The 12,888-nt window shown below is 36.4% G+C and overlaps 4 protein-coding genes across 4 annotated transcripts; all 4 read right to left on the bottom strand.

Annotated features, from left to right (window-relative positions):
- Window positions 1-1,641: 1,641 nt before the first annotated feature.
- LOC105970006 (casparian strip membrane protein 2) lies at window positions 1,642-2,752 on the bottom strand. Its single transcript, XM_012994783.2, has 3 exons — window positions 2,345-2,752; window positions 2,125-2,248; window positions 1,642-1,879 (listed from the first exon to the last, which is right to left on the bottom strand). The coding sequence occupies exons 1-3, from the start codon at window positions 2,629-2,631 to the stop codon at window positions 1,661-1,663; spliced, it is 630 nt and encodes a 209-aa protein (XP_012850237.2). The 5' UTR covers window positions 2,632-2,752; the 3' UTR covers window positions 1,642-1,660.
- Window positions 2,753-4,856: 2,104 nt separating this feature from the next.
- Window positions 4,857-6,733, bottom strand: LOC105970127 (capsanthin/capsorubin synthase, chromoplastic). The gene has a single exon (XM_012994924.2). The coding sequence runs from the start codon at window positions 6,532-6,534 to the stop codon at window positions 5,047-5,049; it is 1,488 nt and encodes a 495-aa protein (XP_012850378.2). The 5' UTR covers window positions 6,535-6,733; the 3' UTR covers window positions 4,857-5,046.
- An 848-nt stretch (window positions 6,734-7,581) lies between these two features.
- On the bottom strand, window positions 7,582-11,036 carry VAMP714 (vesicle-associated membrane protein 714). Its single transcript, XM_012995001.2, has 4 exons — window positions 10,571-11,036; window positions 9,213-9,403; window positions 8,221-8,384; window positions 7,582-7,929 (listed from the first exon to the last, which is right to left on the bottom strand). Exons 1-4 carry the CDS (start codon window positions 10,791-10,793, stop codon window positions 7,836-7,838), a joined length of 672 nt encoding a protein of 223 aa, XP_012850455.2. The 5' UTR covers window positions 10,794-11,036; the 3' UTR covers window positions 7,582-7,835.
- A 681-nt stretch (window positions 11,037-11,717) lies between these two features.
- On the bottom strand, window positions 11,718-12,743 carry LOC105970187 (Pollen Ole e 1 allergen and extensin family protein). Its single transcript, XM_012994990.2, has 2 exons — window positions 12,480-12,743; window positions 11,718-12,338 (listed from the first exon to the last, which is right to left on the bottom strand). Exons 1-2 carry the CDS (start codon window positions 12,619-12,621, stop codon window positions 11,935-11,937), a joined length of 546 nt encoding a protein of 181 aa, XP_012850444.2. The 5' UTR covers window positions 12,622-12,743; the 3' UTR covers window positions 11,718-11,934.
- Window positions 12,744-12,888: the final 145 nt, after the last annotated feature.

Genomic DNA, 12,888 nt, shown 5'->3' with positions numbered 1-12,888 from the left:
ACGGTTCGACGGGCCGGGTCGGTCCGCCGGTTCGGGCCGGTTCCGGGTCGGCCCGGAAAATTTGAATTATTTTTTTTTTATTATTTTTTTTTTTTGAAATATTTGATGAATAAGTAAATTATAGGAAAAATTGGGGTGTGAGGGTATTTATAGGAAAAATTGGGGGGGAAAAAATTCAAAAAAAAATAAATAACGGCCGGTTCACCCGGGCCGGTTCACTAGCCGTTATTTGCTTTTTTTTTGAACTTTTTTGAAATTTTTTTTTTTTTTTAATCCGGGTGAACCGCCGGGCTGGCCCGGCGGTTCACGGTTCACCATTTCTTAGAACCGGGCCCGTCCCGGGTAGGACGGGCCGGTTCACCCGGTCAACGGGTTGGGCCGGGTCGTCAACGGGCCGGTTCGGGCCGGTTCCAGGCCCAAAACCGGCCCATGGCCATGTCTAGCTATAATCATCCTAGGGGTGTGCACGAGCCGAGCTCGGCTGTTTTGGTCGGTTCAAGCTCGAGCCCATGTTGCCGAGCTCGAACTCATCGAGTTATTTTTTTTGGCTCGGAGCCACTTTTGACGAGCTCAAGCTCGTTTAATTCTTTTGTTTATTACAATCATTTAATTTTTTATTAAAAAATATTTATAGTAAAAATGAAAAAAAATTATAAAATAAATAATGAACTCTACTTATATATTTTTTTTTTAATTTTTATATTATTATTATAATATTTTATAATTATGAATTATCTAAATATTAAATACTGGAAATATTTATTATTACAGACTATTTACTATCTAGTTAATAATAATAATAATAATAATAATAATAATAATAATAATAATAATAATAATAATAATAATAATAATAATAATAATAATAATAATAATAATAATAATAATAATAATAATAATAATAATAATAATAATAATAATAATAATAATAATAATAATAATAATAATAATATAAATAAAACTATTAAAAAAAAAAGCAGCTCGCGAGCTGTCGAACAACTAAAACTGAGCTCTAGCTCGAGCTCGAAAAATTCAAGTTCGAGTTCGAGCTTTTGTCGAGCCGGCTCGGCTCATTTACCACCCCTAAATCAACCCGAAATGAAATTGAAACCGAAAAAAACGAACTATATAGGGTTTTTTTTGCTTGCTAAACAATTAATTACAGAATTACCATTCAACGGTAATTACAAAAATGTCACTCATCAAGTAATTACAACACGATCACTCACTAAGTAATTACAAAACTACCATTCACTATTAATTACCGAACTACTACTCATCAAGTAACTACAGAATTATAATCAACAAGTAATTACAGAATTGCCACTCCGTCCTAATTACATAAATTTATATTTGCATTGTGGCTTGATAAATAATAAATTAATAAAATACTATATTTAAGGCTCCACCTAATTGATGATATGTAATTTCATTTTTCGTCCTAATAAAGTCCAATATGTAAAATAAAATAGTTACATGATTCCATCCACCACCAAAAACACAACCACATAAAATATGTAAACTTTCACATTCAAGTGTGTGAAAGTCTAATTTAATTCAAAACAAACCCAAACTCAAACGATCGACAAATTCACATAATTAATGAAACATCAAATTATGATTATATATATAAAGAAAAAAAAAGAGTCCGTTGAAATCTTCAGTGACGGCGGTGAAGAGCGACGGCGGAGAGCACAACCAAGAAAATGAAGATGACAGCCGCAATGAAGGAAGCCACCACCGCGCCGCTAATACGCTGGCAGAAGTCATTGAACTGCTGGCAAATTGCGAACCAGTTCGTCTTTGAGTTCCCGTTGTGGGCCAGGTACACTATCGCCGCCGCCGCTGCCGCTGCCGCCGCCGTGAAAGCCACCATCGCCTGTTATTTTAATTTGGTCACCTCAAAAACTTCAGCGCCAAATATAAAACATATAATGTAGAACATCGTTTAAATTAATAACATCGCTTAAATAATAGTTTCTTCTGGTCCCGAGTCGGTAAAAACGTATTAAATTATTAGTTCGATAATTTAATATTTCGCTAAATTAATAGAATTTTCCTAGTCCGACTGTATTAAGTTATTTTATTAGATAAATTGATTAAGAAGGTAATTATATATATTACGATGTCAAAGATGAGGAGGAGAAGCTTAATTCCGGCGGCATGAGGGCGAACAATTCCGACAATGGAGAAAGGCAACGACAACACCAAGTATCCACTAGCTATAGCATTCGCCACCACGAAAAACCTGCATTTATTTTAATGTTATATTGATTTTAATCGAATTATTTATAAAAAAAAATCGAGCGATATGTATTAGATATAGATACAGATATAGATATACGTGAAAGCGGGGAGGTCGTCGTAGCTGGCTTGGAACTGGAAGAACTGAGTGAAGAAGGGGAGAGTTTCATCGGTAGTTCCCATGGTGGTGGTGGCGGCCAATGCCGCCACGAGACCGCTAATCCTCAGGATGAAATCGAAAATGGCAACACCTCTCTTCCACCCGCCACGTGGCGGTGGTGGTGCCACCATCACTGTAGTAGTAGTATGGGCAACATTTTTGCCTTTGGTGGACTTGGATTCAGGAATGTTGATTGCTGTTTCACCTTCTCTCTTACTCGAATCCATATTTGATTAGCGACAAAAAAAATTCCGTCACTAAAACGCTGTTTAATTTCTTTTAATGACAAGAGTAGTAGAGATTATGTATTAAAGTGATGAAAAATATGAATTTATTTATAGTGGCTATAGTTGTTGGATTAGTTTTGATGATATATATATATATATATATATATATATATATATATATATATATATATATATATATATATATTAAGGTTTCATCATAGTATAGATTAATGTAGGAGAGTAGGTATATTTGTTTATGGAGGAGTTGTTTGTGGCTAACTTGCTCCACCTTGACAAAGCTTTAATTCATTTTGTTACAATTTATTGATCTCATAATATTTAGTTGTTATTTATTTGAATCTATATATATATATATTTTTTTAAATAAATGGGGTAAATTACAACCACCTCCATGAGGTAAAGTGTAATTACAAAAAAAAAACTCTTCTTTTTGAGAATTTACATTCAATCCCCTGCAATTTGTAAATTTCTAACATGAACCCACCTAAAAAATGGTGTTAATGTAAGAAATCTACACATTTCAAGGGGATGGATGTAATTATGTAAAAATGAGGGGGGTTTTCGCAAATAGACTTCACCTCAGGGGATGGTTGTAATTATGGAACTCGGACCATTTGTATAACAAAAAAAAATTGTTTACATATTTTCATTCGATGAAGTTCCGACCGAACTTCGAGTTCGATTAGAAAAAAAAAACCGATAAATTGTAAATATAAAAAATCAAGTTAGTCGAGCTTGATTCTTGTTCCCTTGAATATAAGATCGTTCGAGATCCGACCACTAGATTGTCAATCAAACTTTTAAATTTTGATAAATAATCAAATAAACTGAACAGTTATGGATTTGACTCGACTCGATTCTTCTACGTATCTAATACCGCTTAGTAAATCAAATTTAAAAAAAAATCAAATTATTCGAGTTATTTATGTTCGGATTGATAAAACTTAAAAGTCGGATCGAGCTCGGTTTGATTTTTATTTACAAATTTACAACTAAGGTAGGTTGAGATGCCACTGAACTTAAATGCCACAATAAGTTTGTAGTAATCTGCAGAAGAAAGAAACGAACCTACAACCCTTAAAACCATGGAAATAAATGTAAAATGGACAAAAAACCATGCAAAAACGCCAGCTTTTTCATCGACACGATTTTTTTATATTTATTTTTCGACCGAAAAAAACGCCTATAAAATCCCACTAATTTTTTTTTTCAATAATAATAATTTGCAAGAAAATCATCAAACAATGAAAGCTGTGAACCATGGTTTGTGGTTGTTGGTGATAATGCTGTCTGGTTTTTTAGCAGAGAATAAGAATAGTCATGCATTTTGTGATCCTTTCCATAAGTTGTGTTTTAGCTTCAATTGGCCCCACCACCACCACTTTCATCATCCATTTCCGCCGCTTCATCACAAGCCTCCTCCGGTGAGCAGCACTCCTGTCCCGGAACCACCACCGCCGGTTTATGGGCCAAAACCACCAACCCCGGTCCACCAACCACCGGAAGTTACTCCACCGCCATCTCCTCCGGTTTATGGGCCGAAACCACCAACTCCGGTTCATCAACCACCAGAAGTTACTCCACCACCAGCAGAAAAACCACCAATACCACCAAGTTTTCCACCACCACCAACCCCCGGAAAACCGCCATTAGTACCCAAACCCCCCACCGGCGGTCATCATCACCACCATCATCCCAGCCACCACCACCATCATCATCTTCCAAGAAAGCAACCACCGCCAATTCCAATTTGCCAACCATCTCCTACACAACCACCGCCAGTTCCAACTTACAATCCACCACCATCACCTCCGATTTATAACCCTTCACCACCATCAGTTCCAACTTATACTCCTTCACCAAACCCGCCTCCCGTTTCAGGACCGCCGTCCGTTCCAGAATACGGCTATCCACCACCATCACCACCATATCCATGACTTACTATCATCTCGTTTTTAGTCGTTGACTAATGAGAGTGCATCTGACAGTAGTGGTTTGACTTCCGAAATCATAAGCTTGTTATCGATACAGTATGTATGCTCTATGCTCTGCATAAGTTTGTCTTTTCAATAAATATGAGATTAGTGTGTTTAATTTTCCTATTTACCTATATATAGAAGACGCATAAAGACTCGATTTTTTTTACAGCAACTAACATCTAATCGAATAATTCACAGCCCATCTGCAAAAGAATCCGAAAACCATCCGAAAAACACTCAACTCACTGATCATATATATAAGAGAAACATCGTTGAACGATAAGTGCATTTTCAACTGTATATATATATATACATACAATTAAAAATTTCATGTTCTAACATCGATCTCACAGTAATTTAGCTATAGATCGTTCGAAAAACAATATTCATTCGAAACATCGAAAAACGTTACAGATCAAATGGCTTCGAGTGCCATATTACCCATCATTCTCGCCAAGGGTGCAGGGCACTTTCTCAACATATCCAACTTAGAAGTAGTCGAGGCATGACCGAAAAGGGATATCCCCATCATAAAAAGCTCACCGACCGATAGCCTCGACGACAAAAACCCGTGCCAATAATGAGGCTTCAGCTCGAAGAAGGCATCGAAGAATCTCCTCGTATCATTCAAATCGAGTTTCAACAAAGTCTCCATACCGAAATTATAATACTCCCGACTGCACCTCCTCTCCAAAGGCCACAACCCGTTCCACGCTTTGTGATAAAGTGGGGCCCCTCTAATCATTCTAGTCGAACCAAGACACTCGGCAATTGTCTCCGCAAGAAACGGAGCAAGAGCCATCGTCTGAGCGACGGTGTAGCCAGTGGAGGGGTGCACAATACCCGAATTGCCCCCGATCGCCATCACGCTTTGAGGGATACGGGGGAGCGGTCCCCCCATCGGGATCACGCATTTTTCGTCCTCGATCACCGCCCTCACCTTTATACCTAAATGCCTCAGCCTCGCCACCATCCGTTTCTTGATTTCGGTGTACGACAGCATCGGCCTGCTCACTAGTGACGTCTCTTCGAGAAAAACCAAATTCGAATCGAACGGCATCGCGTACAAAAAAGTCGGGAACTTCGAATTGTGGGGTCGTAAACTCGGCTCGTTCCCCAAGTGGGAATCCCTCCAATCCATCAGAAGCATCTTGTCCAAATCGAAGGGGTGGCGATCCACCTCAGCTAAAATACCATGAGCTATTTGATAGCCTTGGTTCCTCGGTTTGTCGTATTCGACGAATTTGCTCGAGAAGCCGCTCGCGTCCACGATCAAATCGGCCTTCAATTCGGTGCCGTCGTCGCAAGAAATCGACGACACAAACTCGTCGTGGTCCACTTTCCAAACCTTGGCTTTAAGAAATTTGACACCATTTGTTGCACAATCGGACAAGAGTTTCAACTTGAGATCTTTTCTGTTGACCCGGCCGTACGCCCGGTCCAAATACTTGGTTTTGTTGTCGTTGATGTGAACACAAGTCATGGGCCACGTTTTGTCCAGACAATCATCGAGCCCTAAGCTTTCGAACTCGTCAACCCAAACGCCGTAGTTGTTCGGCCACATAGAGAGAGGGGAAGGGTCGAGGCAGCATACCTTGATCCCGTGTCCGGCGACTTGCTCCGCCAGGCGGAGGCCGGCTGGGCCGGCGCCGATGACGATCACGTCGAACCGGTGGCGGTCGGCGGGGTTGAAGAACGGGATGTCGAAATCTAAAGATTCGGGTTTTGACTTGGGTTCCAAATCAAGAAAGGTGGAAAAGCTGCTGCTTTGGACTGTTTGGAGGTGTTTTCTTGGTGGGTTTTTTTTGGTGGGTAGGTGCGGAAATGGAGGCTTCGCCGGCGATGAACATGGTCGGGAAGTGGAAAGGAGGGTGGGTGGAGATAGCCTGAGAAGAGACGCCATGAGAGAGAGGGAAGAGAGAGAGAGAGAGAGAGAGAGAGTGTGTGACAAAAAAGGGATCTTTGAATAGCTGTTAACAAAAGAATGAGAGAGAAAGAGCTATCAATAGAGGAATAAATGATATTTGACAACCTAACTTTAGAGTTCGGCTTCGGCCTCCATTTTTTCTCGAGAGAATCAATTTCATCGGCACTGCCCAGATATCCATCAACTGAAAATGCCAATTTTTGTTTGAGGAATAATAACTTATTATTAAAAACTAAAACAAAGTCAACCTAAAGTCTAATGAAATATTTGGTAATGTTTTGATTTTGATTTCATTAAAACTTCAAAACAAAATTATATTTATTACATTTCTCAGATAATTTTCTCAAAACAATATCAAAACTTTATTTCTCCTTCAAACATAATATAACTGCTACAACAAAAAAATGTTTTTTTGCTACAGAGTAATTTGTCTCCTCCAAAACACAAACAAACATTACTTTTATTTTCAAATTTTTCCCCCAAAATATATTTCATCAAATTAAAATCAAAATAAATTCCAAAATGCTTCCAAACATTGCATACCTAACTTTGTGAATTGTGGCCAAAATTATGGAAATTATATCGATTTTGATTTGAAAACTTTCAATCTTACTATTTCAAAACTTTCTATATTAAGAATCATTCCGAATTTCAATTTTTTTTCAAAAAAAAATTCAATAGTGATTGGATTTTAATTATTTTTTATTTTAGTTTTTCTTAACACGTATAATTTCAATATGATTATACATATTATATGTAGAAGAACAAAACATGAAGTATACGATTCTTGCTGATTTCAATTCGAAAAGTTCCAATTTTCGGAGCAAAACTTTTTCGTTCAAACTTCCGATTATTTCGTGTTTCTAATGTTTCTGGAATAAAATTGAAATTATCCTTTTACTTTAAGAAAAAGAAAATGTTTTTTTTTTTCGAAGTGCTAAATATAACCCGATTCACTAGCCTAGCTGCGTAGGACGCCGATTTTTAAGTGTGATGTAATGAATAAATAAAACTCCGAAATTCGAAGAGAAACGCAGTTCACCATTATTTTGTTCTATACATATAAAAAAGCAGAGAATCGCAACAACAATAAACTAAGAAATCATCATGCTTTTTCTCCCACCACACTAATTTACATCCACAGAAAAAAGAAAAAAAAACAAAGCATAATTGCGTAAATTCTCTCTTCGGCAATAGCATATTACCATTTGCCATATCGAAAGAATCAAACTTGGATCATTAAACAGGGATATACTTACCCATACCTCTCCATATTACTATTTCGATCGACAAGATGGTAAAGTTATGCCTCCACATGCAGCCGCGATTATGAAATATAGGAGGAAAACAATAAAACACGTCAGCACGGCCCTGTAAAACAAAAATTTTTAGAGTTTATTAGCCATTATTCAAAGAGACCAATGAGTAATCGAAAACATTCTCTAATTTGATAATTGTTCGCTACTGGTTAACTATATTCAGCGATCAAGTCCATGAACAAACGAGAAACACTCTGTTGGTGCAGTTCTAGTCAGTTTCAAGATATGAATTCGAATAATTTATTTTTGCTGTGATGATTTTACCAACCTCTACAGAGAAACTAATGATGCCTTCTTTTGGAGATCTAAAGTTGACTTGATAAATAAAGATTATAATACTTACAATAGCTTCGCATTTTTCATCCATAGAGATTGACGAAGGCGCTTCGATTGTTTTCTGAAGTGAAACGCACTATCTTGCATGGTTGATGTTTTGTCGACAAGAAGCTCAATCCTCTCACCTCTCTCTAGGATCTTGTCAATGTTATCCACCATTATTGTTCGTACCTGAACAATGTCTCAGGTGTCATTATCATAGAAATGAAATAAGATGACAAGGAAGATATTATATTATGGACGACACAAAAAGTAGCATAAAAATTATTGGAAAAGGTCTCTGGATTCATATATTAGTCCAAGATTATGAACTATTGAAGGTTACTATGCTTCTGTGATCAATACATCTCCAGATACTAGTAAAAGAGCCGCACATATGATGCATGTGCACAATGTTGTCTTGTGCATTATTTAGCAAAAATATTCTTATTTCTAAACTACATGCATGTGGATTATGTTGTCTTAAACATCTCCCTATACGTATAGATTATGACTGCAGTAACTTTGAAAACTACATGCATACCTGTACATATGCGTTTATTGTTACATGGCGAGCTTACAAGCTTAATTTTATAACATAAGAATACAATGCTAATAACTTGTAAACATCTTCGAATGACACTTTAAACCAAATCTAACAGAAATTGAAAATAAATTCTCATTGCACATTTATAACCAGATTGTAACACACTTCACATAAAAGGACAAAGTTGGCAGCAGAAGAGTGAATCGTCAACATGAAATACATTTCAAGGCCTTCCAATTCCAGAAATTGATTGTATCACAACTGAAAGGTCATCCTATAGGCTATAACTGAATAGCATTTTACATTTCTAATAAAGAAGTAGCTGGTTTCCTAAAATTCAGAACATAAGATTCTCAGACCAAACAACCACCTAGATTCAACGTTGCACTTAAACAACAAAACAAATAACATACTCTTTAGTATATTTATTTCTTTCAGTTTATGAAGATGACAAAGAAGACAATGTAACTTGCCTCACTAACTTCTCCTCTAACACGGTTGAGCGTATCTGCACTGGGATTACTGGAGAAAAACTCCATTTGCTGGTGCAACACTCTTGAGAATTCATCGTTCATAGCATAAGCAGGTGCATAAGAAGCCACTCTCCCATAGTTCTTCATAAATCTCATTTGAATATCCTCCAAATATGAAAATGGGATTCTTCCTGGCTCAAGGATAACATATTAGTGATATTTACAAGGATAACGTATTAGTGATTTTGCGTGTATGTACGAAAATAGTTTTTCTACAACTGAAATGAGATTTGTGAATATAACAGTCATATATAGCTCCAAATGAAGAGGCTACACATAGTGAAAGATCCTCGAAGGATAATCGCCAGATTCTTCTTGTGCTCATGAAATTCTAACCTATAAGAAATCCAGTTTCACAAGAGGTGCATGACATGATCACAACTTCTTCACATGACAAGTCTGTTTTCTAGTGACTACTTTCATACATGTTCCTGTTTATTTAACAGACAATATTGGCATAGGCCAAAACCTATTCACTGGAATTCTCAAACTTGAGTTAACTAGTACTTACGGACTGATCCATGTCAAAGTGTAAGAATTCTTTGGTAATGCCATTCAAGAATAGAAGTAATTTCTTTAAAAAGCATATTACATGCTGATACATATATACGGAGTGCATATGAATCCAAGACTGATAGAATGAAATAACATGTAAAACAAGGCTAGCCTTAAAAATATCCCATCTAAAAGAACTTTTTGCCTCGCATTGGCTCAACAAAATAAAGAACATACTTAGGCATGAGTGAAGTGAACCAAAGAGAGTACATTTATAAATTCTATTCTAATACAACTAACCATAATGTTTATTGGAAAAAGAAAAGCATATACAATCCCATATCCGCAGCTAGATTAAGGCCAATTTAACAGTATGAACGGGTAAAATGCAATACAAGATATGCCACAGAGGAAGCTTAAGCATAGATGTAATAACTAAGGTAATCAAAAGATACTCTTAATTAATTATACTAGTACGAACTCATGAAATCAGCAAGATGTAAAAATACAACCACGGAAAACTCCATTCAATGTCAAATTTCAGAAGAATCAAAACTACTATTGATCAACTGAAAACTAAAAAGGAAAACAATTGAACTCCGGGTTCCCCAATAAGTCAACTATCATAAAAAAAAAAAAAAAAACTAAATTTTGCAACCAAAACGTCAAATACAGTAACATAACCCACAGTCTGGCAGTAGCACGGAACATAAACCCTAAATCGCAAAATTAATTAATTTTTTTCATAACGAAATTCAACAGCGGAAAATTCGGTTCATATTGCCAAGCAGATAGATGCTTACTTCCGAAGGTGTCGTTGGCCATACAGAGGAAAGTAAGGCCATCAGATCGGAGGATGTGGAAGATGTAGCGATCCTGAGAGAAGCACAACCTCGTCTCAGCCGATTCATCAACCAACAGTTTCTCGAGTATCCGACGAACGACCACGCCGGTATTTCCGGTCACGGCGCTGAACTCCGCCAGCACTATCTTCCCACGCGCCACCAGCCCGAACAGAATCGCCATCCCCAATCCTTTGAGTGGATACTTACAATTGCAAAATTGAGGGTTTCAGAAATTAATAATTATCAATAAATCAATATGAATATGATCAACTGAGGTGGATGGGTTGAGGAGGAGAGTTGGACCGGGCAGTCAAAATTGGCATACGGCGTCGTTTGGGAGGGTTTTGCTATGTTTACAGCACAGCTGGAGAAAATTAAATATGACAGGATTACAAACTACAGAAGGCTGAAAGCCTGAAACACTAGAAAAATAAAAAATATTAATAATATAAAATATAATTTAATTGTTTATTTTGTAATATTTTTGTTATAATATGTAATTTATAAATAATAATAATAATAATAAATGAACTATAATAATAAAAAAAAAATGAACTTGGCTCGAGTTCGACTATTGAAATAAAAGCTTGAACTTGACAAAATTTTGCCCGAGCTCACCAAATTCGCACTCTCGACTCATTCCACCCCTACTTCGGGAAAAAAAATCCCCTCTTATGTAAATGGTTAAGAATTAAGATACAAAACTACCTTCATTTTTTTAATTTTTAATTTTTTTTTATTTCCCTAAGTATTTTTTTAAATATATTTTACATGATGTTATTAATTGATCATGGCTAGGGGTGGAAATCGAATATTTAGAATTTTCCGATCCGAAGAATCCCGATTTTAGAACGATTTTTTCAATTCCAATTTTTGGAACAATTCTCTGATCCAAAAATTCCGAAAAAAATCGAATCAGAATTGGAAATACTTATCAAAAATTCGGAATTCCAATCCAAAAGTAGTTCCGATATTTTCCGAATATTTATTAACAAATGCTTCTAATGCTTGGATAGTAGTACATAAAGAAATATTAAAAAATTGCAAAAAAAAAAAAAAAAAATTAAAAAATAAATAAATAAATCAAGAACAAAAACCAAAACCATTCTTGGAAAAAACACACTTTATAATAGCTTAATACATTCTACATACACACCAAAAAGCAACTTACTTATATATATATATAAGTATATATAAATAAAAAACAAACAACTTCAACCCTTTTTCTTTTTATGATCACTAAACAAAAAACAAACATATGACAACACAAAAAACAAGTTTTTAGTTGTCTTATACTTCTTAAACCACCAACATAGGTTTAATTAAGGTATACCAATAATGGGAATAAAAGGGATGTAATAGCTAGATGGTGCAAGCCCCCATTCTCTTGGCAAAGGGAAGTCAACGGTCTTGGATGAAGCAAATCCATTGTCTTTTGCAATACATTTCCCCTTCAAAGGGCATGTGCTGTAGAACCCGAGAGGCTTGGCGGTAGTGAAAAAACGGCCCGACGATTCTCCGGCATTAGCAGTAACCGGCGCAAAAGCATCCTTTGTGGAAACGAAGAGCTGGTGTGGGCCTCCCATTATTTTAGCCATGCACTTCGACGGGTTCTCCAATTTTGTCGACTCGTCTGAAGGAAGCTCGGTTATGAAAGTGCCGTCTTCTTGCGTGTATGTTACAGCCAGTTTCTTCACTTTGTCGCATTTTACCAACACTTGAACTCCTAGTTAAACATCGTAAACATGGCAAGAAATTTAATCAAGAACTCAAAAATGAACATTAAAAAAAAAAAAAAAAAACACCGGAAACTCGAAAAATGCATGCTTGGAGAGTTTGGTGTAAGAATATTGAATGATTATTATACCTGAGAGGTCAAAGTCTTGAGGGCAGTCAACGCAAGCGACGGAGCCCTTGAGGAGTTGACTATTGTAGGGCTCGTCAGCCATTGCAAGTGACAAAGTCGTGACGACGAAGAGAAACGCAACTAAGAATAGAATATTCGCCATTGGAAGGTATGAAGAAGCACTGGTTATAATTTGAGAAAAGAGAAGTGCAGAGGGGCTTCTTATAAATATTGCAAAGAAAAACGAAAATAAAGTATCGGAACAACATTAAATTAAATGAAGGGGGCCCGTAAGCTTGAGTAGGTTGTTGGTGTTAGTAATAATAAAGACATACAGTAGCATGAGTAAAAACCCTTTTCTTGAATTTATTGAGAAAAAAAAAATACAATAAATGGCTCTGCATATATCATGTGAGTTTTAGAAACTCAC

The sequence above is a fragment of the Erythranthe guttata genome, chromosome 4 (genome assembly GCF_056151865.1).
Source record: "Erythranthe guttata isolate IM_541 chromosome 4, IM_541, whole genome shotgun sequence".
Taxonomy (NCBI): Eukaryota; Viridiplantae; Streptophyta; class Magnoliopsida; order Lamiales; family Phrymaceae; genus Erythranthe; species Erythranthe guttata.
Note: the sequence above shows the minus strand (reverse complement) of the source record. Positions and strands in the feature narration are given on the sequence as shown.

Excerpts from the sequence above, each read along its gene's own strand:
- LOC105970127 (XM_012994924.2), bottom strand. The coding sequence starts at position 6,534 with ATGGCGTCTCTTCTCAGGCTATCTCCACCCACCCTCCTTTCCACTTCC.
- LOC105970006 (XM_012994783.2), bottom strand. The coding sequence starts at position 2,631 with ATGGATTCGAGTAAGAGAGAAGGTGAAACAGCAATCAACATTCCTGAA. Across the intron at positions 2,249-2,344 it reads GACGACCTCCCCGCTTTCAC|GTTTTTCGTGGTGGCGAATG; the intron begins GTATATCTATAT and ends AAATAAATGCAG. Across the intron at positions 1,880-2,124 it reads TCCTCCTCATCTTTGACATC|GCGATGGTGGCTTTCACGGC; the intron begins GTAATATATATA and ends TTAAAATAACAG.
- VAMP714 (XM_012995001.2), bottom strand. The coding sequence starts at position 10,793 with ATGGCGATTCTGTTCGGGCTGGTGGCGCGTGGGAAGATAGTGCTGGCG. Across the intron at positions 9,404-10,570 it reads GGCCAACGACACCTTCGGAA|GAAGAATCCCATTTTCATAT; the intron begins GTAAGCATCTAT and ends TCCTTGAGCCAG. Across the intron at positions 7,930-8,220 it reads ATGAAAAATGCGAAGCTATT|GGCCGTGCTGACGTGTTTTA; the intron begins GTAAGTATTATA and ends TTTGTTTTACAG.
- LOC105970187 (XM_012994990.2), bottom strand. The coding sequence starts at position 12,621 with ATGGCGAATATTCTATTCTTAGTTGCGTTTCTCTTCGTCGTCACGACT. Across the intron at positions 12,339-12,479 it reads TCAAGACTTTGACCTCTCAG|GAGTTCAAGTGTTGGTAAAA; the intron begins GTATAATAATCA and ends ATGTTTAACTAG.